This window comes from Heterodontus francisci, chromosome 12, assembly GCF_036365525.1.
Source record: "Heterodontus francisci isolate sHetFra1 chromosome 12, sHetFra1.hap1, whole genome shotgun sequence".
Taxonomy (NCBI): Eukaryota; Metazoa; Chordata; class Chondrichthyes; order Heterodontiformes; family Heterodontidae; genus Heterodontus; species Heterodontus francisci.
Genome location: NC_090382.1, coordinates 100,301,996 through 100,323,553, shown reverse-complemented (window position 1 = coordinate 100,323,553; position 21,558 = coordinate 100,301,996). Strand labels below are relative to the sequence as shown.

The following is a 21,558-nucleotide window of genomic DNA, read 5'->3' as shown; positions in this document are numbered from 1 at the left end:
ACATAAACTTGAGCTCATCCAAAACTTTGCTGCCTGTATACTAACTTGCACCAAATCCTATTCACTCATGTGCTCACTGACCTAAATTGGCTCTAGGTCCGGCAGTGCCTCAATTTAAAAGCTCTCATTCTGGTTTTCAAATCCCTCCATGGCCTCACCCCTTACTATTTATGTATCCTCCAGCCCGACAAGTATGTAAAATGTCAGCGCTCCACAACTGGTAGTCATACTTTCAGCTGTCTAAGCCTCAAGCTCTGGAATTCCCTCCCTGAACCTCTCCACCTCTCTCTCCTCTTTCTCTTGGCGTTTTGGCGCGGACGAAGATATTGGGAAGTTTGTACTCGTCGGTTACAGGGCGGCCGGGGGCTAGTCGGGCCTATTTGTGACTGGCAGATTCTCCCACAGTGGGAACAAGTGAAGGTGTTGTCACTGCTAGGGGCAATTGGAACTATCCTTCTCCTCCTTTTCTCTTTCATGCTGGTCCTTGGCTCAGTCTCAAAGGTGTTTGCAGCCCTCTTGATGTAGCATCTCCAGGCATCACGATCTATGGCCTCCACTTCGCACTGGTAATGGTCGATGTGGCACACAGAGAGGGACTCCTTCAGGGAGTCCTTGAAATGTTTGCATGGGGCCCCTCTGTTCCTCTTACCAGTGGTCAGCTCCCCATACAACACGACCTTGGGCAGGCAACTGTCGTCCATTTGGGCTATGTGACCTGCCCAACACAGTTGGCTTTGCAGGAGGATAGCCTCGACGCTGGTGATGTTGGCTGTTTACAGGACTTAAATGTTTGTGATGCGGTCCTGCCAGCGGATCTTGAGGATACTACGGAGGCAGCGCTGATGGAAACGCTCTAGAAGGTGTATATGATGGCAGTGTGGTACCCATGACTCAGTGCCATACAGAAGGGTGGTGAGGATATGGCTTTGTACACTTTGAATTTGGTTTGTGCTCTGAGGCTGTGGTTGCTCCACACTCATTTGTCGTCTGCCAAATGTACTGTTTGCTTTTGAGAGCCTACTGTCCACTTCCTTGTCTACTGTGGTATCAAAGCTCCCCAAATAAGTAAACTGTTTGACAGCATTCAGCTCGGTTCCCTCGATGACAATGCTTGGTGCTTTATATTCTTCTTGGGGTGCAAGCTGATGCAGGACTTCAGTTTTCTTTAAACTGATTTTTAGTCCCCCTTTAAGGCACTCCTTGAAACCTACCTCTTCGATCAAGCTTTTGGTCATCTGTCACTATGGCCTGAATTTTACGTTGGGTGGGAGGCCCTGGCCAAAAAGTTGGGGGCGAACCCACCTCCGCCAGGCCTGGGGAGCCACGTCAGGATTTTACACGCCCCAGTACCTTAATTAGACTTGGGTGGGACTTCTGCCCCTGAGGCAGGAAGCCCTGCCTCCTAGACCTGTTGGCCAATTTACGGGCTGGCAGCTCAGTCCCTGACCCAGCCAACAGCAGAATTGTGGACTTCTGCCACGGAACAGAGCTACGTTTTAGGGCCTCATTGGGTACAAGCAGCCAGGCCCTGTCGAGGCAAGGAGGATCAGTTGGGGCTTTGGTGGGGGACCTCTGTGGAGCACAGGGTGCCCGATCAGAAGGCCGACCACCCCACCCCACCCCGCAAAGTTTACCTGGCAGCCTTCTGTCGGGCCTAAGGTGCCCGCTGGCAAAGTACCAGCGGTGGTGGGAGGAGACCCTTAAGTGGCAGTTCATTGGCCACTTAAGGGCCTTGAATTATCTGGGGCAGACGGGCTGTTTCTCGCCACTGCTGCAAAAATTGCAGCGTGGTGGGAAGGCGTCGGGAATGGCAACACCTGCCCCCGCTCCCCCTGCTCAATTTTACGAGCCCACCGCCATCAGCCTGCTCCTGTGAGGGGGTGTAAAATTCCGGCCAATATCTCCTTACATGACTTGATGTCATTTTTTGTTTGACAATGCTCCCCTGAAGTATTTTGGGACACCTACTACATTAAAGGTGTGTAACAAGCTGGTGATGGTGTCAACTTGTAAATCAGAAATTTCTGATAACCCAGGACATCCAAAACAGAATACAACAGAAAATTTCAGCTCTCTCCTGTTCCCAGTAATGCTTAAAAAACTATCCATTGCTGATCAGAGAGAAAAACATATTTCAAATTATTGTTGTTTTATTATAATCAGTATGTGAATTAGATCCAAATATTGCCTTGCCCGGTTAGTGCAGCAGACCTTTTTTAAGTATCCAAACTAGAAACATGCGACTCTGCAGTTACTGAAACTATAAACATACAGCTAAATATTTTAAACCAGAAATTTTACATTTCTTACAATGTTTAACATTTATTAATATTCAACAAACTTTGGTGTAGATATAAGATAGGTCTAAAGCCAATGTCATGTCAAAGAAATATTGCAAGAAGTATTTCACAGCAGGATTTCAGGCAGGAAAGATTAAAAATAATTTAATGCTGCCTTATGCAAGTCAAGCTGAAACCGGATCAAGCAGGTTTGATACTGGATCAATGTATACACAGTGCTTATATAGTAAACTTTAAAAAAAAAATTGTTAATAAGTTATGGGTGACACTGGCAGCACAACATTTTTTGCCCAACTCATGTCGCTCGAAGGCATTAGATTCGACCATTATGTTTTATAGTGAAACAAATCATTAGTAATGACATTCATTATCAATCATTTAGTCAACATCTACTTACATTTTCTGCTTCAATTCTTGACTTGAACGCGACTCTTACACTTAAGGGAGTTTCCTCTTGAAAATCCTCCACTTCTCCAAACTTCTAGAGAAATCAAAGACATTTTAAAAAGTCAGTTTAAAAAAAATCACACTTCATCTAAAACCCTATGAACACCAGTTTAGTGCCTCCAAATAATGAAGCACAAACTAGGTAACAGGTCACAGAACCAGTTTTAGAAATTTCAACATCGACTACAGTTAAACCTTTCTGTAACTGTAAGAGAGGGTTATCGAATCTTTATTAACCTTCATTCTTTTAAACCCTCTGTAGGCTCGTTCATGGCAATAGACATTTTGCTGCTATTACAGAATTACTGACATTGTCATGCTAGGCCCCCAACTGCCAAGAATGAGGCACATCAATTTTGTCATGAACACTGATTTTTAATTGTTGTTGAAGAGAGGAAATGACTTGTTAAACAGATCAGCCGTGGCTGGAAAAAAACATTTACATACTAACAAACATCGAAGGTGAGGAAGCGCATTCCAGGGCCTGCGAAGGAGGATTAAATCCACAAAGGCCAGGACTGGTTAGACTAGCTGGTCACATGACTAACTGGCTGTTTCAGGGGGCTTTTTTTTTGGAACTGGCCACAGTGAGTTTGCTCCTGGACTGAGAAGATCTCTCCTGCCTGCTCCCATCTCTTTCTCACAAGCCTCTGAATCCACTGAAGACACACGAACCCCAAGAGAGAAAAGTCTCTTATAGTGAACAAGGTTTAAGAATAATACTGGGCCCCAATAAAAAGCAAGATCTACCTATAGTCAAGGACTCTACACAGTCAGCTCGAAGATCTGCAACAAAAACGCTCTTCAGAGATTGCCTCAAACTTTTCCACTTTATTTCTTCTACTCTGTTTAGTCTCTATCTGCATGTGAGTATCGCGTATGCATGCTAGCGTGGGTACATCGCGTATACATAGGCGTCAACTGAATTAGAGTTTAAATTCAAGTTTAATAAATTTCAACCTGTTTGTGCTGGTTTCTTTGCCTTGTAATTGGAAAGTGATTAACAAGGATTCACCAAGGGGGAGTTAAAAACAGTGTGTTTAAAATTAAACCCTGTTACGGTAAGACCAGGTGCTGAGAGGGACCCCTAGACACCTTTCTCACCTGGTTGTAACACCATCAAAGGCAGCAGTGGGGGGAGGTGGGGGGGGGGGGGGGAAAGAAAGGAGGTGCGGGGTGAGCTGAACAGAGAAGTATAACCTATTAAATTGTTCTTTAAAATTGTCCTGCGGTACAGGGTGAAAGTTAAATGGTACTTAGTCCATCATAACAGAAATAAATTAAAAATTTCATTCTCTCTAATCGGGGGATGTGAAAAGAAATGGGGAGTGTGCCGAAATTGTGTTCCTTAACTTAAGCATCCAAATGGATAAATGTTTTTCATTCATTCAAAGGTGCATGTCTCAGATAAGACATCATGACATAGCTCTTCCCAAATCTTTTGAAGATGGTAGATAATTACTCTGAAGCTCCTTCCATCAAACAAGACTTTCTGACCTAACTCTTGTTAATTTCTTTGAAGAACAGGCTTTATTGACCATTGTATTTCTGTACTATAATTAATGGATTCCTCTACCTACATTTATTACTCTAGCTACCAAAGTTATCGTTTAATCACCCATGGCTGATGTCATTACTGTAACACCGTCCCTGCAGAAGCACTTTTTGTATATAGCACACAGATTCTAAAAACAGAGGACAAGCTATGCTTCTCACAACACTTCAAAGCCATGTTGTTTATATGGAAAGCCTGTTACTCTAAGATACAAAGAGAACACAAGACCACAAGAAATAGGAACAGAAGTAGACTATGTGGCCCGTCGAGCCTGCTCTGCCATTCAATACGATCATGGCTGATCTTGGGCTTCACTTCCACTTTCCTGCCCACTCCCCATATCCATTGATTCCCTGTGAGAAATCTATCTATCCCAGCCTTAAATGTATTCAATGATGGAGCATCCACAACCCTCTGGAGTAGAGAATTCCAAAGATTGATAATCCTTTGAATGTAGTAATTTCTCCTCACCTCAGTCCTGAATGATTGATCCCTTATCCTGAGACTGTGTCCCCATGTTTCAGATTCCCTGTGAGAACAATCTCTCAGCTTCTACCCTATCAAGCCCTTTCAGAATCTTTTATGTCCCAATTAGATTGCCTCTCATTTTTCTAAACTCCAGTGAGTATAGGCCCAATTTACTTAGCCTGTCGTCCTGGGACAACCCCCTTATCCCAGGGACCAACTGTTGTTTGTGATATACATAAATGATTTGGAGGAAAGTATAGGTGGTCTGATTAGCAAGTTTGCAGACGACACTAAGATTGGTGGAGTAGCAGATAGTGAAGGGGACTGTCAGAGAATACAGCAGAATATATATAGATTGGAGAGTTGGGCAGAGAAATGGCTGATGGAGTTCAATCAGGGCAAATGCGAGGTGATGCATTTTGGAAGATCCAATTCAAGAGTGAACTATACAATAAATGGAAAAGTCCTGGGGAAAATTAATATACAGAGAGATTTGGGTGTTCAGGTCCATTGTTCCCTGAAGGTGGCAACGCAGGTCAATAGAGTGGTCAAGAAGGCATACGGCATGCTTTCCTTCATCGGACGGGGTATTGAGTACAAGAGTTGGCAGGTCATGTTACAGTTGTATAGGACTTTGGTTCGGCCACATTTGGAATGCTGCGTGCAGTTCTGGTCGCCACATTACCAAAAGGATGTAGATGCTTTGGAGAGGGTGCAGAGGAGGTTCACCAGGATGTTGCCTGGTATGGAGGGCGCTAGCTATGAAGAGAGGTTGAGTAGATTAGGATTATTTTCATTAGAAAGACGGAGGTTGAGGGGGGAACCTGATTGAGGTGTACAAAATCATGAGAGGTACAGACAGGGTGGATAGCAAGAAGCTTTTTCCCAGAGTGGGGATTCAATTACTAGGGGTCACAAGTTCAAAGTGAGAGGGGAAAAGTTTAGGGGGGATATGCGTGGAAAGTTCTTTACGCAGAGGGTGGTCGGTGCCTGGAACGCGTTGCCAGCGGAGGTGGTAGACGCGGGCACGATAGCGTCTTTTAAGATGTATCTAGACAGATACATGAATGGGCAGGAAGCAAGGAGATACAGACCCTTAGAAAATAGGCGACAGGTTTAGATAGAGGATCTGGATCGGCGCAGGCTTGGAGGGCCAAAGGGCCTGTTCCTGTGCTGTAATTTTCTTTGTTCTTTGTTCTTTTATTACTCTGTACAAACAAGACTCTGCTTGCATAATAAACAAGGACAACGACATACCCATAGCCATGCAACTAATGCAGTTCCGTTAGAGAGCATGTGCAGATTCTGCGGAGCTGAAACTAAATTGTAATTTGAGATATTCTCAGTAAATGTTATGCAGCAGCTGTTCTTTAATGTAACTCGCTAAAAGAGGGAGTATCACTATCATTTCAATCAAATGGTTTAAAAACAATGGTAACAATTTTGTTCAGCCTTTTTATTTTGCATTTTAACTATTTTTCTACATCGAGTAGGCAAATGGTATGTTGGCCTTCATAGCGAGAGGATCAGAGTACAGGAGCAGGGATGTCTTGCTGCAATTATACAGGGCCTTGGTGAGACCACACCAGGAATAGTGTGTGCAGTTTTGGTTTCCTTATCTGAGGAAGGATGTTCTTGCTATAGAGGGAGTGCAGCAAAGGTTTACCAGACTGATTCGTGGGACAGCGGATCTGACGTATGAGGTGAGATTGAGTCAGTTTGGCTTATATTCGCTGGAGTTCAGAAGAGTGAGAGGGGATCTCATAGAAACCTATAAAATTCTAACAGGACTTGACAGGGTAGATGCAGGAAGGATGTTCCCGATGGTGGAAGAGTCCAGAACCAGGGGTCATAGTCTAAGGATACGGTGTAAACCTTTCAGGACTGAGATGAAGAGAAATTTCTTCACTCAGAGAGTGGAGAGCCTGTAGAATTCACGACCACAGAAAGCAGTTGAGGCGAAAATATTGTACGTTTTCACGAAGAAGTTAGATATAGCTCTTGGGTCTAAAGGGATCAAAGGATATGGGGCGAAAGCAGGAACAGGTTACTGAGTTGGGTGATCAGCCATGATCATATCGAATGGCGGAGCAGGCTCAAAGGGCCAAATGGCCGACTCCTGCTCCTATTTTCTATGTACAGTCATAGAGAGTTATACAGCACAGAAACAGGCCCTTCGGCCCATTGTGTCTGTGTTGGCCATCAAGCACCTAACTATTCTAATCCCATTTTCCAGCATTAGGCCCAGAGCTTTGTATGCTATGATGTTTCAAGTGCTCATCCAAGTAATTCATAAATGTTGTGAGGGTTCCAGATTCGAACCATTCTCTGGGTGAAAAATGTTTTCCTCAAATCCCCTCGAAACCTCCTGCCCCTTGCCTTAAATCTATGTGTCATGGTCCTGTAGTTTTTTTTCCAGAATATGCGGTTTGCCTTTAAGACTTGCAAGGCATCAGTATTGCTTCAAGAGCCTGCAAGCCTTAGGAGTTATAGGAAGGTGCATTTTCATTGCCTTAGAAACAGTCATTTGGAGACTGCGATTCAAAGGATGCATTCTCGATACCATGGAAACAGCCAGTGGGAGTGAGCCTGATGCGATACATTTATTATTATTCAGTTTGAACTGACAGTTAGTAAGACAGTTTGAACACACAGACAGAAGACACAGACAGCTGTGGTGTCAGCACTGAAAGAGAGCTCTCAACCATTTAAACTGAAGGAAATAGGATTTTTGTCTGTTTAATTAGTATCTCTAGAAATTCTAAAACGTCAAGCCAAGACAGAGATCTCTGGTAATTTAAATTGAAGAAAGGGAAGTTAGATTGTGACAATCTTTTAGCCCTCTAAAAACTCTCAAGTCAGATTGATTCTGTTGAATGTGTTTGCAAGTCATTAATTGTCGAAATTCGCTGGACTTCGAACAACATTGGACTGTAAATTTGCAAGGACTCTAATTTTTCTATTTTTAAATGTCCATAGTGTTTAAGAATTTAGTTCTTTTAATTAAAGAGTTAATTTGTTGATTTAAAGACACCTGGTTTGGTTAGTCTCATTCGGGGGTTAATAGATGGTACAATTTGGTGGGTCTTTCTTTCATTTGGAAAGTTTTTAAATGATATGTTAGCTGATCTGTGGAACGACAGGATTGAATTAACAGTGTGTTGGTCCCAGCACAATCAGAATCGTATATTTTGATTGGGGGGGGCTTTGACAGGAGCAGTCGGTCGTAACACTATGCCCCCTGGTTATTGACCCCTCCGCTAAGGGAAAAAGTTTCTTCCTACTTATCCTATCAATGCCCCTCATCATTTTGCAATACCTCAATCAGGTCCACCCTCAGCCTTCTCTGCTCTAAGGAAAACAACCCTAGCCTATCCAGTCTCTCTTCATAGCTGAAATGCTCCACCCCAGGCAACAAACTGGCGAATCTCCACTGTACCCTCGCCAATGCGATCACATCCTTCCTATAGTGTGGTTTCCAGAACTCTACACAGTACTCCAGCTGTGGCCTAACTAGCGTTTTATACAGCTCCATCATAACCTCCCTGCTCTTATATTCTATGCCTCGGCTAATGAAGGCAAGTATCCCATATGCCTTCCTAATCACCTTATCTAACTGTGCTGCTGCCTTCAGTGATCTATGGATAAGTACACCAAGGTCCCTCTGACCCTCTGTACTTCCTAGGGTCCTACCATCCATTGTATATTGCCTTGCCTTGTTGGTCCTCCCAAAATGCATCACCTCACACTTCTCAGGATTAAATTCCATTTGTCACTGCTCCGCCCATCTTACCAGCCCATCTATATTGTCCTGGAATCTAAGGTTTTCCTCCTCACTATTTACGACACCACCAATTTTCGTGTCATCTGCGAACTGACTGATCATACCTCCTATATTCAACATCTAAATTATTAATGTACACTACAAACAAGGGTCCCAGCACCACTCCCTGTGGTACGCCACTGGTCACAGGCTTCCACTCGCAAAAACAACCCTCGACCATCACCCTCTGCCTCCTGCCACAAAGCCAATTTTGGATCCAATTTGCTCTAATTGCCCTGGATCCCATGGGCTCTTACCTTCTTGACCAATCTCCCATGCGAGACCTTATCAAAAGCCTTACTAAAGTCCATGTAGACTACATCAACTGCTTTACCCTCATCTACACATCTAGTCACTGCCTCAAAAAATTCAATCAAGTTAGTTAGACACCATCTCCCCCTGACAAAGCCTTGTTTTGTTTCAGTTTAGAGTCCATTATTCAGGAAGTAATAGCAGGACATTTAGAAAAGCTCAACGCAATCAAAGAGTCAATATAGTTTTGTGAAAGGGAAATCATGTTTGACAAATTTGCTAGAGCTCTTTAAGGATATAACAAGCAGAGTTGATAAAGGGGAACCTGTAGATGTAGTGTATTTGGATTTCCAGAAGACATTCCATAAGGTGCCACATAAAAGATTATTGCATAAGATAGGAGCTCACTGTATTGCGGGTCATGTATTAGCATGGATTGAGGATTGGTTAACTCACAAAAGACAAAGTCGGGATTAATGGTTCTTTTTCAGGTTGGGAAGACGTAACTAGTGGAGTGCCACAAGGATCAATTATTTACTATCTATATTCATGAGGAGGAGGAGGGGGCAGAGTGTAATATATCCAAATTTGCTGATGATACAAAAATAGGTGGGAGGGCATGTTGTGATGAGGACATAAGAAATCTGCAAGGGGATACAGAAAGGTTGAGTGAGTGGGCAAAAACTTGGCAGATGGCGTTTAATGCAGTTAAGTGAGAGGTCATGCACTTTGGTACGAAGGATGGAGACAGACTCCAAAAAAGTGTAGCACAGAGGGATCTGGGTGTTCCTGTGCATGAAACACAAAAAGTTAGCATGCTAGTGCAGCAAGTAATTAAGAAGGCAAATGGAATTTTGGCCTTTATTGCTAGAGGGTTGGAGTTTAAAAATAGGGAAGTCTTGTTACAACTGTACAGGGTGTTGGTGAGGCCACACCTGGAGTACTGTGTACAGTTTTGGTCCCCGTATTTAAGATAGATATACTGGCATTGGAGGCAGTTCAAAAGAGATTCACTAGGCTGACTCCTGGGATGAAGGGGTTGACTTATCAAGAATGGCTAAACAGGTTAGGCCTTTATTCATTAGAGTTTAGAAGAATGAGGGGTGATCTTATTGAAACCGACAAGATTCTGAGGAGGCTTGACAGTACAGCACAGCTACCCGACCCGAGCCCGACATGTGTCGGGTTTGGGTCAGGTTGGGTCGCACTTCTGGGTCCGGCATTCGGGCTCGGTTTGGGTCGGGTCCACTCTATCACCACCTCCGGTAAATGGCTCCAATGTTGATGTATTTTTTGGACTAGAAAGGTTGTTTAGTTACAGTTTTTTTAAATCTTGGGCAGGCAGATAAGCAACAAAGTGAAAAATGGAAGGTAGGTTAACTGATGGTCGGGTCGGGTATGGGAAAATATTAAAGGACTCGGGCCGGGGTGGATGTGGTTCTTTCTGGCTCGGGTCGGGTAACATTTGCAGACTCGAGCCAGCCTTTACTTGACCGGGAGATGTTGAGAAGATGTTTCCACTAGTGGGGGCATCTCAAACTAGGGGATACAACTACAGGATAAGGGGACACTCATTTAAAACGGAGATGCGAAGGAATTTCTTCTCTCATAGAGGGTAGTGAATGTCTGGAATTCTCTACCCCAGAGGGTTGTGGATGCTTGATCAGTGAAAGTATTTAAAGAGGTGGTGGATAGATTTTTGAAATATCGGGGCGTTGGAGGCTATGAGGAGTTTGCACAAAAGAGGAGTTGAGGTCTGCGGCAAATCAGCCATGATCTTATTGAATGGCGAGGCAGGCTTGAGGGGCTGAATGGCCTACTCCTGCTCCTATTTCTTACGTTCTTATGTAGGTGATGATGGCAATCCCATATGGAGACTGTGCTTGGAGGAGTTACTGAGCCCAACTTGATAGAATGGAATTAAATACAGCTGAAACTAAAGGACAGTTGGATTAATGACTATTCACACTGGCATTTATCAGATCACTTACACTGTTTAGCTCACTAATTCCTCTATGACAGTGACTCTCTATGGGAAATCAGCATTCACTGATGTAGCAAAATTATGGCAAAGAAATAGTTCAGGGAAAATGAAAGATATTAAATTTAATGAAAATTCTCTGTGGCATGATTTCCAAATAGGATCCTGATGGCTCAACTCCCTCTTGAAAACTGTCCTATGAAATAAGTAGTCGCTCTGGCATAATACCATTTTCCTCCTGGGTGGCAAACACACCATATAATCATATCATTAGTGCGCTGAATATTGCAAAGGCTATGGGCCTCGACAACATATGGGGAGCTGGTGGGAAAGTGGGGTTGATGCCGAGGATCAGCCATGATCACATTGAATGGCAGAGCAGGCTCGAAGGGCCATACTGCCTACTCCTGCTCCTATTTATTATGTTAACATCCCAGCTATAGTGCTGAAGAACTAGCTGCACCCCTCACCGAGGTGTTTCAGTACAGCTACAACACTGACGTCTACCAATGCGGGAAATTATCAAGGTACATCATGTCTACAAACTGCAGAACAAATCCAACTTGGTCAAAATGATGATCAGAGTCATTAACGTTGCTGTCAAGTGACATTTACTCGCCAATGACTTGATTATCAATGCTTCTCCTCAACGGAGGATTTCACTCCACTGTGGCTGATAAGGACCTCGACCATGTCCATTCCATTTTCCACATTTCTGCTCTCACCCTTTCGCCTCCCTCCCAGAACCACATTAGGGGTCCCCTTGTCCTCACCTTCCCACAATCAGCCTCCACATTCAATAAATCGTCCTCAGCCATTTCAGCCACCTCCAGAGTGATGTCGCAACCAAGTACATCTTCCCCTCCCCTCCTATTTCAAGGGACTGTTCCCTCCACAACACCTCAGTCATCCCCACCCCCTCCCAGAACATCTTTCCATACAAGCATAGGAGAGCATAGGGGGGTTTTGACGACTGGGCAACTCTCAACCTCCATAAATTTGCCCAGGCATGCGCCATGGAGAGGTCACTCCATAGTTGCCTCACAGCGACTGACACAACACGGAAGGCAGCAGTTACGGGTTATAAGTCCAGATAAATTGGCGTAGAAACTGGGCGCCACGGGTTGCCTTTGTCGGTGGGAGAGGTCATTGCACCTCACTGGACAGCTACCGCCCGCCTCAAACCGGGCAGCCCCCGGTCAATAAGGTTCTGTCCCGCCACAGTCTGCCTGCTTCAATGGGTGCTTGGAGCTCAGGGTCATTGCCCGAAAGGTGGACTGATACACCGCACCAAACAACATGAAAAAAGGAAAGAAGGTACCAGCCCTTCGCTTTGCAAGCTGGAACGTCAGAACTATGTGTCCTGGCCTGTCGGAAGACCTTACACAAATCAACGATTCTCGGAAGACCGCCATCATTAACAACGAGCTCAGTAGATTCAATGTGGACATTGCAGCACTTCAGGAGACTCGCCTCCCCGCGAGTGGCTCTCTAGCAGAGCAAGACTACACCTTCTTCTGGCAGGGCAGGGATCCTGAAGAACCAAGACAGCATGGAGTGGGCTTCGCCATCAGAAACTCCTTGCTCAGCATGATAGAGCCACCCTCAAATGGCTCGGAACGCATACTGTCCATCCGACTGCTCACCACCTCTGGTCCAGTACACCTACTCAGCATCTATGCTCCAACACTCTGCTCCGCACCTGAAGCTAAAGACCAGTTCTATGAACAACTCCATAACATTAGCAGCATCCCCAACACCGAACACCTATTCCTGCTGGGGGACTTTAATGCCAGGGTTGGGGCCGACCATGACTCATGGCCCTCCTGCCTTGGGCGCTATGGCGTTGGAAGGATGAATGAGAACGGGCAGAGACTGCTTGAGTTGTGTACCTATCATAACCTCTGCATCACCAACTCGTTCTTTCACACTAAACCCTGTCACCAGGTTTCATGGAGGCACCCAAGATCACGTCGTTGGCACCAGCTAGACCTCATTGTCACAAGGCGAGCCGCCTTAAACAGTGTTCAAATCACACGCAGCTTCCACAGTGCGGACTGCGACACCGACCACTCCCTGGTGTGCAGCAAGGTTAGACTCAGACCAAAGAAGTTGCATCATTCCAAGCAGAAGGGCCACCCGCGCATCAACACGAGCAGAATTTCTCACCCACAGCTGTTACAAAAATTTCTAAATTCACTTGTAACAGCCCTTCAAAACACTCCCACAGGGGATGCTGAGACCAAGTGGGCCCCCATCAGAGACGCCATCTATGAGTCAGCTTTGACCACCTACGGCAAAAGTGCGAAGAGAAATGCAGACTGGTTTCAATCTCATAATGAAGAGCTGGAACCTGTCATAGCCGCTAAGCGCATTGCACTTTTGAACTACAAGAAAGCCCCCAGCGATTTAACATCCGCAGCACTTAAAGCAGCCAGAAGTACTGCACAAAGAACAGCTAGGCGTTGCGCAAACGACTACTGGCAACACCTATGCAGTCATATTCAGCTGGCCTCAGACACCGGAAACATCAGAGGAATGTATGATGGCATGAAGAGAGCTCTTGGGCCAACCATCAAGAAGATCGCCCCCCTCAAATCTAAATCGGGGGACATAATCACTGACCAACGCAAACAGATGGACCGCTGGGTTGAGCACTACCTAGAACTGTACTCCAGGGAGAATGCTGTCACTGAGACTGCCCTCAATGCAGCCCAGCCTCTACCAGTCATGGATGAGCTGGACATACAGCCAACCAAATCGGAACTCAGTGATGCCATTGATTCCCTAGCCAGCGGAAAAGCCCCTGGGAAGGACAGCATTACCCCTGAAATAATCAAGAGTGCCAAGCCTGCTATACTCTCAGCACTACATGAACTGCTATGCCTGTGCTGGGACGAGGGAGCAGTACCCCAGGACATGCGCGATGCCAACATCATCACCCTCTATAAAAACAAAGGTGACCGCGGTGACTGCAACAACTACCGTGGAATCTCCCTGCTCAGCATAGTGGGGAAAGTCTTTGCTCGAGTCGCTCTGAACAGGCTCCAGAAGCTGGCCGAGCGCGTCTACCCTGAGGCACAGTGTGGCTTTCGTGCAGAGAGATCGACTATTGACATGCTGTTCTCCCTTCGTCAGATACAGGAGAAATGCCGTGAACAACAGATGCCCCTCTACATTGCTTTCATTGATCTCACCAAAGCCTTTGACCTCGTCAGCAGACGTGGTCTCTTCAGACTACTAGAAAAGATCGGATGTCCACCAAAGCTACTAAGTATCATCACCTCATTCCATGACAATATGAAAGGCACAATTCAACATGGTGGCTCCTCATCAGAGCCCTTTCCTATCCTGAGTGGTGTGAAACAGGGCTGTGTTCTCGCACCCACACTTTTTGGGATTTTCTTCTCCCTGCTGCTTTCACATGCGTTCAAATCCTCTGAAGAAGGAATTTTCCTCCACACAAGATCAGGGGGCAGGTTGTTCAACCTTGCCCGTCTAAGAGCGAAGTCCAAAGTACGGAAAGTCCTCATCAGAGAACTCCTCTTTGCTGACGATGCTGCTTTAACATCTCACACTGAAGAATGCCTGCAGAGTCTCATCGACAGGTTTGCGTCTGCCTGCAATGAATTTGGCCTAACCATCAGCCTCAAGAAAACGAACATCATGGGGCAGGATGTCAGAAATGCTCCATCCATCAATATTGGCGACCACGCTCTGGAAGTGGTTCAAGAGTTCACCTACCTAGGCTCAACTATCACCAGTAACCTGTCTCTAGATGCAGAAATCAACAAGCGCATGGGTAAGGCTTCCACTGCTATGTCCAGACTGGCCAAGAGAGTGTGGGAAAATGGCGCACTGACACGGAACACAAAAGTCCGAGTGTATCAGGCCTGTGTCCTCAGTACCTTGCTCTACGGCAGCGAGGCCTGGACAACGTATGCCAGCCAAGAGCGACGTCTCAATTCATTCCATCTTTGCTGCCTTCGGAGAATACTTGGCATCAGGTGGCAGGACTATATCTCCAACACAGAAGTCCTTGAAGCGGCCAACACCCCCAGCTTATACACACTACTGAGTCAGCGGCGCTTGAGATGGCTTGGCCATGTGAGCCGCATGGAAGATGGCAGGATCCCCAAAGACACATTGTACAGCGAGCTCGCCACTGGTATCAGACCCACCGGCCGTCCATGTCTCCGTTATAAAGACGTCTGCAAACGCGACATGAAATCGTGTGACATTGATCACAAGTCGTGGGAGTCAGTTGCCAGCATTCGCCAGAGCTGGCGGGCAGCCATAAAGACAGGGCTAAATTGTGGCGAGTCGAAGAGACTTAGTAGTTGGCAGGAAAAAAGACAGAGGCGCAAGGGGAGAGCCAACTGTGCAACAGCCCCAACAAACAAATTTCTCTGCAGCACCTGTGGAAGAGCCTGTCACTCCAGAATTGGCCTTTATAGCCACTCCAGGCGCTGCTTCACAAACCACTGACCACCTCCAGGCGCGTATCCATTGTCTCGAGATAAGGAGGCCCAAAAGAAAGAAATAGGAGATGCAACACCTGCCCCTTTACCTCCTCCCTTCCCACCATTCAGTGCCCCAACACTCCATTCAGATCAAACAGCGATTTATTTGCACTTCTTTCAATTTAGTATACTGTATTCACTGCTCAAAGTACAGTCCCCTCTCATTTGGGAGAACAAACACACATTGGGTGACCACTTTGCAGAGGCATGATCCCGAGCTTCCGATCACCTGCCATTTTAATACTCCACCTCACTCCCATTCTGGTGTCCGTCCTCAGCCTCCTACACTGTACCAATGAAGCGCTACGTGTGCTGGGGGTGCAGCACCTCAGCTTTTAATTATGCCTTCACAGCCTTCTGGACACTTGAGTTCAACAATTTCAGATCATAATCTCTGATGCCATTTTTCCAGACAATTGCTGTTGGTAATGGTTCCATCACTCCCATTTACACCTCCTCTAGATCCATTTTTTTTTAGTTGATCCATTACCATATCCTTGGCCTTGCACCATCATCCCTTTTGTCACTTAATCTCTCCTGCCTTTCACCCTGTCACAGACTTTCCTTTTTCTTCTTTCTCCTTTCCCTGCCTCTGTACTTGCTTTAAAAACTGTTACATTTCTGGCTTTTCCAGTTCTGGCAATAGGTCATTGACTTGAAACATTAACTCTGTTTTTCTCTCCACAGATGCTGCCTGACCTGCTGAGTATTTCTAGCATTTTTTGGTTTTAATTTCAGATTTCTAGTATCCACAATATTTTGCTTTTGTATCAATGTTCAGTTCGGGTTCTGCCAGGACATCTTGGATCTAGAATACATTACAGCTTTGGTTCAAACACAAGCACGAGCTGAATTCTAGAGATGAGGTGAGAGTGACTGCTTTTGACTTCAAGGTAGCATTTGACAAGTGTGGCACCAAGGAGCCCAAATAATACTGGTCAAAGGGGATTGAGGGAAACTCTCCAATGGCTGCAGTCATACCTGGCATAAAGCAAGATGGTTGTTGGAGGCCAATCATCTTAGCCCCAGGACATCACTGCAGGACATCCTCAAGGCAATGTCCTTGGACCAACTACCTTCAGCTGCATCATTAATAATTTTGCCTCAGTTCGATAATGAGAGTCCACAGCCACATTCAGCAAAACGTGAACAACATCTCCACAGAGTCTAATCACCTCCACATGACACTCAATGGAACTAAAATGGCCATTCACCAGAAATTCGACTAGAACAGCCACATAAATCCTACAGCTACTCAAATACGTCAAAGGCTGAGTATTCTGCAGCAACTGGCTCATCTCCTGACTCCCTCAAACTCCTTCCACTATCTACAAGGCAAAAGTTAGGAGTGTGATGGAATATTCCCCACTAGTCACCATCTAAGTCAAAGCAGTTGTTTGACTGGCACTTCACCCAGTCACTCCACATCAGCACAGTGTAACTACAAGGTACACTACAGCAACTTGCCCAGGCGTTTTCAGCAGCATCTCCCAAACCTACAACCTCCATCACCCAGAAGGACAAGGGCAGCAGGTGCACGGGAACCTCCAATCACCTCGAAATCGCACACCACTTCGACTTGGACATATACTGGCAATCCTTCATTGTTACTGGGTCAAAATCTTGGAACTCCTACCTAACTGAATTGTGAGTCTTCACCACAGGGACTGCAACAGTTCAAGCAGGCAACCCCATCACCACCTTAAGGGCAACTTGGGATGGGCAATAAATGTCAGCCATGCCAACAATGTCCACATCCCAAGAACTAAAAGAATTAAAACAGATTTTCCTGGGGTTCAAGCACAACAGGAGTAAAAAGGCAGCCTCAATTTACAAACATATCCTAAGTAAAAATAGAGTGAAATTCCACCTGCTCATTTTTTGTACTCACACATTGACTTACCCTAAATTCTATGGCACTAATCGAAATAAAGTCACTACCGGCATTAGTCCCTCAAAGAACCAATTAACTGTTTATTTATCTGAGAGTAGTTCATTGAACATGGCTGAGCATAAAATAACCATCATGTTTCCATACACAACAGTTACTGCTATTCCAAGTACTCTACATGGAGTCCTTCTGTTCTTTAAGAGAAACATGACAAGGCACTACATAAATGCAAAACTTTCATTTCCTAAATCCTAACCAAAATCTATATTGGAAGATAAATGCATGAGCCATTGGTAAATTCATATGTGACATGACCCCGAGTCACACAGACCAGGAAGAACCCAGGTTCACCATTTTTGGTCTATATTGAATTAACTGATTCGAGCTGGGCTAGCTTTGTAAATGCTAGAATTAATCTCATTTCCCTTGAATTTGGGACAAGAAGGCAAGAGGAATAAGAATTAAGCTTGTTTCCCCAAGAAGCATGCCTGCTCCGATAAAACATTGATAGTCTCCAAAATATATACTGGGGCATGGCTACAAGTTGGATCTTACAGTCTGCATATGAAGGGACTAACTGAAGGACAAAATATGCTTCATTACCAACAAAAAACAGAAAATGCTGGTAATACTCAGCAGGTTAGGCAGGACCAGTGGAGAGAAAAGCAGAATTAATGTTTTAGACTGTTGACCTTTCAGTTCTGATGAAAGGGCATCGATCTGGAATATTTACTCTGCTTTTCTCTCTACAGATGTTGCCTGACCCGCGTACTTACATCTTTTTCTGCTTTTGTTTCAGATTTACAGCATCTGCAGAATTTTGCTTTTGTATGCTTCATTACCATATGCATTTGCAAGACGCACAATGAGTAGACCCCAAGATCTCAAAAAGTCCAGACTGTGACATTTTCGGAGGATTCTTGTCCTCTGACAGAAGGTGCCTTGAATTTTTTAATACCAAAATGAATTAGATAATAATGGGGATAATAAAAATCCACCTGCCCCATGAGGCATGCAATTGACTCCATTTTGGTTTGCCAGACCAAAAACATGGTGATAAACTGTGTACCTTTTTGCATTGGCCCATGTAGCTGGAAACACTAGAAAGCCAGTTGCTTATCGAACTGTCACAAAACAGCATCAATCTTTTATCCATTAATCATCAGGATAGTTATTTTCAACAAAGGTGACAAATGTACTTCCAATTTAACAGAAGAACAGGATCAGATCTGATCAAGTACAAAAGGAAAAGGGCCTCTCCAATTTGGACATATCATATACTTGATGCTTACGGCTATTTATGACCAGCAGACTGCCCAGTCTCAGTGTAAACACATCCGATATCCTTAGGAGGATAAAGTGCACCATTTATTGCATTTGCTCCTACCTAGTCAGATCAATAAGATGGATATTTTACACCACAAAGCAATGTACCAGTGGCAATTGCATTATCGCGATAACCAAGTACCAGCTTCCAATTTAAATCAGGATGTTGAACAGGAATTAGGTCCTCAAAAGGACCAACTTCAGGGTCCCCAGTGTGTCACATGCTGACTGCATAGACTAAGGATGAAACCTATTCCCTTGCATAACCGAGCAGCTCAGCTGCTCATTGGACCAACCATCTGCAGAGTACTTAAAAGCTTTGATTGGTGTAATGAATCCCAAAATCCTTTCATATTTGTTTTTTAAATTTATTCACAGGATGTGGGCATCACTGACAAGGTCAGCATTTAATGCCCATTATGATTTGGCCAGCAGGAGGTGTTGATCAGCCACGTTCTTGACAACTGAGTGGGCTGCCAGGCCATTTCAGAGGGCAGATAAGAATCATCCACATTGGTCTATCTCTGGAGTCACATATAGGCAGACCGGGTTAGGATGGGCAGATTTCTTTCCCTATAGGGCAGTAATCAACCAGATAGGTTTTACGACAATCCAGCATTTATTTATTTAGAGATACAGCGCTGAAACAGGCCCTTCGGCCCACCGAGTCTGTGCCGACCAACAACCACCCATTTATACTAACCCTACAGTAATCCTGTATTCCCTATCATGAACCTACACTAGGGGCAATTTACAATGGCCAATTTATCTCCCACCTGCAAGTCTTTGGCTGTGGGAGGAACCCGGCGAAAACCCACGCAGACACAGGGAGAACTTGCAAACTCTGCACAGGCAGTACCAGGAATCAAACCCGGGTCCCTGGAGCTGTGAGGCTGCGGTGCTAACCACTGCGCCACTGTGCCGCCCATATGTTCATGTTCACCATTACTCATACAAGCTTTTATTCCAGATTTTTTTTAATTAACTAAAGTTTAAATTCGCCAGCTGCCACAGTAGGATTTGAACTCGTCTCTCAATCATTATTACGGACATCTTGATTTACAAGTCCAGTAGCATAACTACTATGCTACCATGCCTTCTCACTATTTCTCCAAAAATAAACAATAAAATCACAGCACTGAGAATGAGAAAGTGTGCTCTTACAAATACTGATAGAAGAAAATAAACAGCTCAGTAAACATACATCAGGGTTTATAATGGCATGGAAGATGACGTCAGTCATACTTTTCTAACCATTACAAACAGTAAAGTTTTTTTTGAATTTGTTCATGGGATGTAGGCGTCGCTGGCCAGGCCAGCAAACTTAAAGGTGTCGGAACATCGTGACAAATGTTCTTAATTCCACGGAGCCAAAAAGTTAAGTTTATTTTTAAAAATGCATAAGATGACCAATGTATAAAGATGTGCCACCGCCACCCCCCACAACTTGCCAGCAAAAAAAATCTAGAAGGATGGTGTGGAGAATCTATGATCCACTGTGGAGGAGTTTAATATTTTTATCTCTTTGGTCTACACTGATTTTTGTTAATTTATAACATTTCTTAAGTTAAATTCTGCATTTCTCACTTGGCATTCAAGGAAGCAAATGTGGAATCTAGATTAGTCGCTATAGTAATTTGAAATGTTTATTAGTTAGCAACGGAGTGATCATTACGTACAATCAGAAGTACTGCCAGCCATGGTGACGGATTGGCTCTGAGAGGTTCACCCGAGCTACTGGCATTGCAATTGCTTGTTTATGCATGCTTCAGCAGATCTGAGATAATAAAATGGCGCCATGGCAGGGGGAGGGTTAGTTATAATAGCCATTCTTTTGGGCCTCCTTATCTCGAGAGACAATGGATACGCGCCTGGAGGTGGTCAGTGGTTTGTGAAGCAGCGCCTGGAGTGGCTATAAAGGCCAATTCTGGAATGACAGGCTCTTCCACAGGTGCTGCAGAGAAATTTGTTTGTTGGGGCTGTTGCACAGTTGGCTCTCCCCTTGCGCCTCTGTCTTTTTTCCTGCCAACTACTAAGTCTCTTCGACTCGCCACAATTTAGCCCTGTCTTTATGGCTGCCCGCCAGCTCTGGCGAATGCTGGCAACTGACTCCCACGACTTGTGATCAATGTCACACGATTTCATGTCGCGTTTGCAGACGTCTTTATAACGGAGACATGGACGGCCGGTGGGTCTGATACCAGTGGCGAGCTCGCTGTACAATGTGTCTTTGGGGATCCTGCCATCTTCCATGCGGCTCACATGGCCAAGCCATCTCAAGCGCCGCTGACTCAGTAGTGTGTATAAGCTGGGGGTGTTGGCCGCTTCAAGGACTTCTGTGTTGGAGATATAGTCCTGCCACCTGATGCCAAGTATTCTCCGAAGGCAGCGAAGATGGAATGAATTGAGACGTCGCTCTTGGCTGGCATACGTTGTCCAGGCCTCGCTGCCGTAGAGCAAGGTACTGAGGACCATTATAATAGCCATTATAAGCATCCAAAGCAATCAAAAATGTCCATTCTGGCTCAACTGAACAATGAAAGATGTGGTTTCTGGTATGTCCTATAGGTAGGTCTAATTTGGAGTCCCTGGTGATGCACAGATTAGCAGCCAAACCCCACTACTACTCTTCAGAGAGTAGGAAACTTGTATTTTGTGTGCACTGACCACGTGGACATAAGAAATAGAAGCGGGAGTAGACCTTATGGCCCCTCGAGCTTGCTCAACTATTCATACTATCATGGCTGATGTTCCACTGCAGCACAGTCAGGGAGGAGGACAGCAGAAGTTGCAGAAGTGAGCAGTGTTAAGGCTGGGAGTATGCAAGTTCATTGTCCAGAATAAGCTACATACATGATGATATCCCACCCCCACTACTGTCAACACCCAGCGAGCAGAATTTATTATATATTTCTTCATGTGCTTGCTAAAATATAGTTAAACAGCAAGACCTAGAAACATGGGTTTGTGGACCATAAGATGTTGCTAATGC

General features: G+C 45.0%; 1 protein-coding gene across 3 annotated transcripts in view; it reads right to left on the bottom strand.

Moving 5' to 3' along the window:
* rbm27 (RNA binding motif protein 27) overlaps nt 1–21,558 on the bottom strand; it is a 217,688-nt gene that overhangs the window by 57,991 nt on the left and 138,139 nt on the right. For 2 of the 3 annotated variants that reach the window (XM_068043929.1, XM_068043932.1), the window contains exon 19: nt 2,698–2,781. In XM_068043929.1, coding sequence (XP_067900030.1) covers nt 2,698–2,781 — 84 coding nt within the window. The remainder of the gene's footprint in view (nt 1–2,697; nt 2,782–21,558) is intronic. The other variant, XM_068043931.1, reaches the window with a different exon arrangement.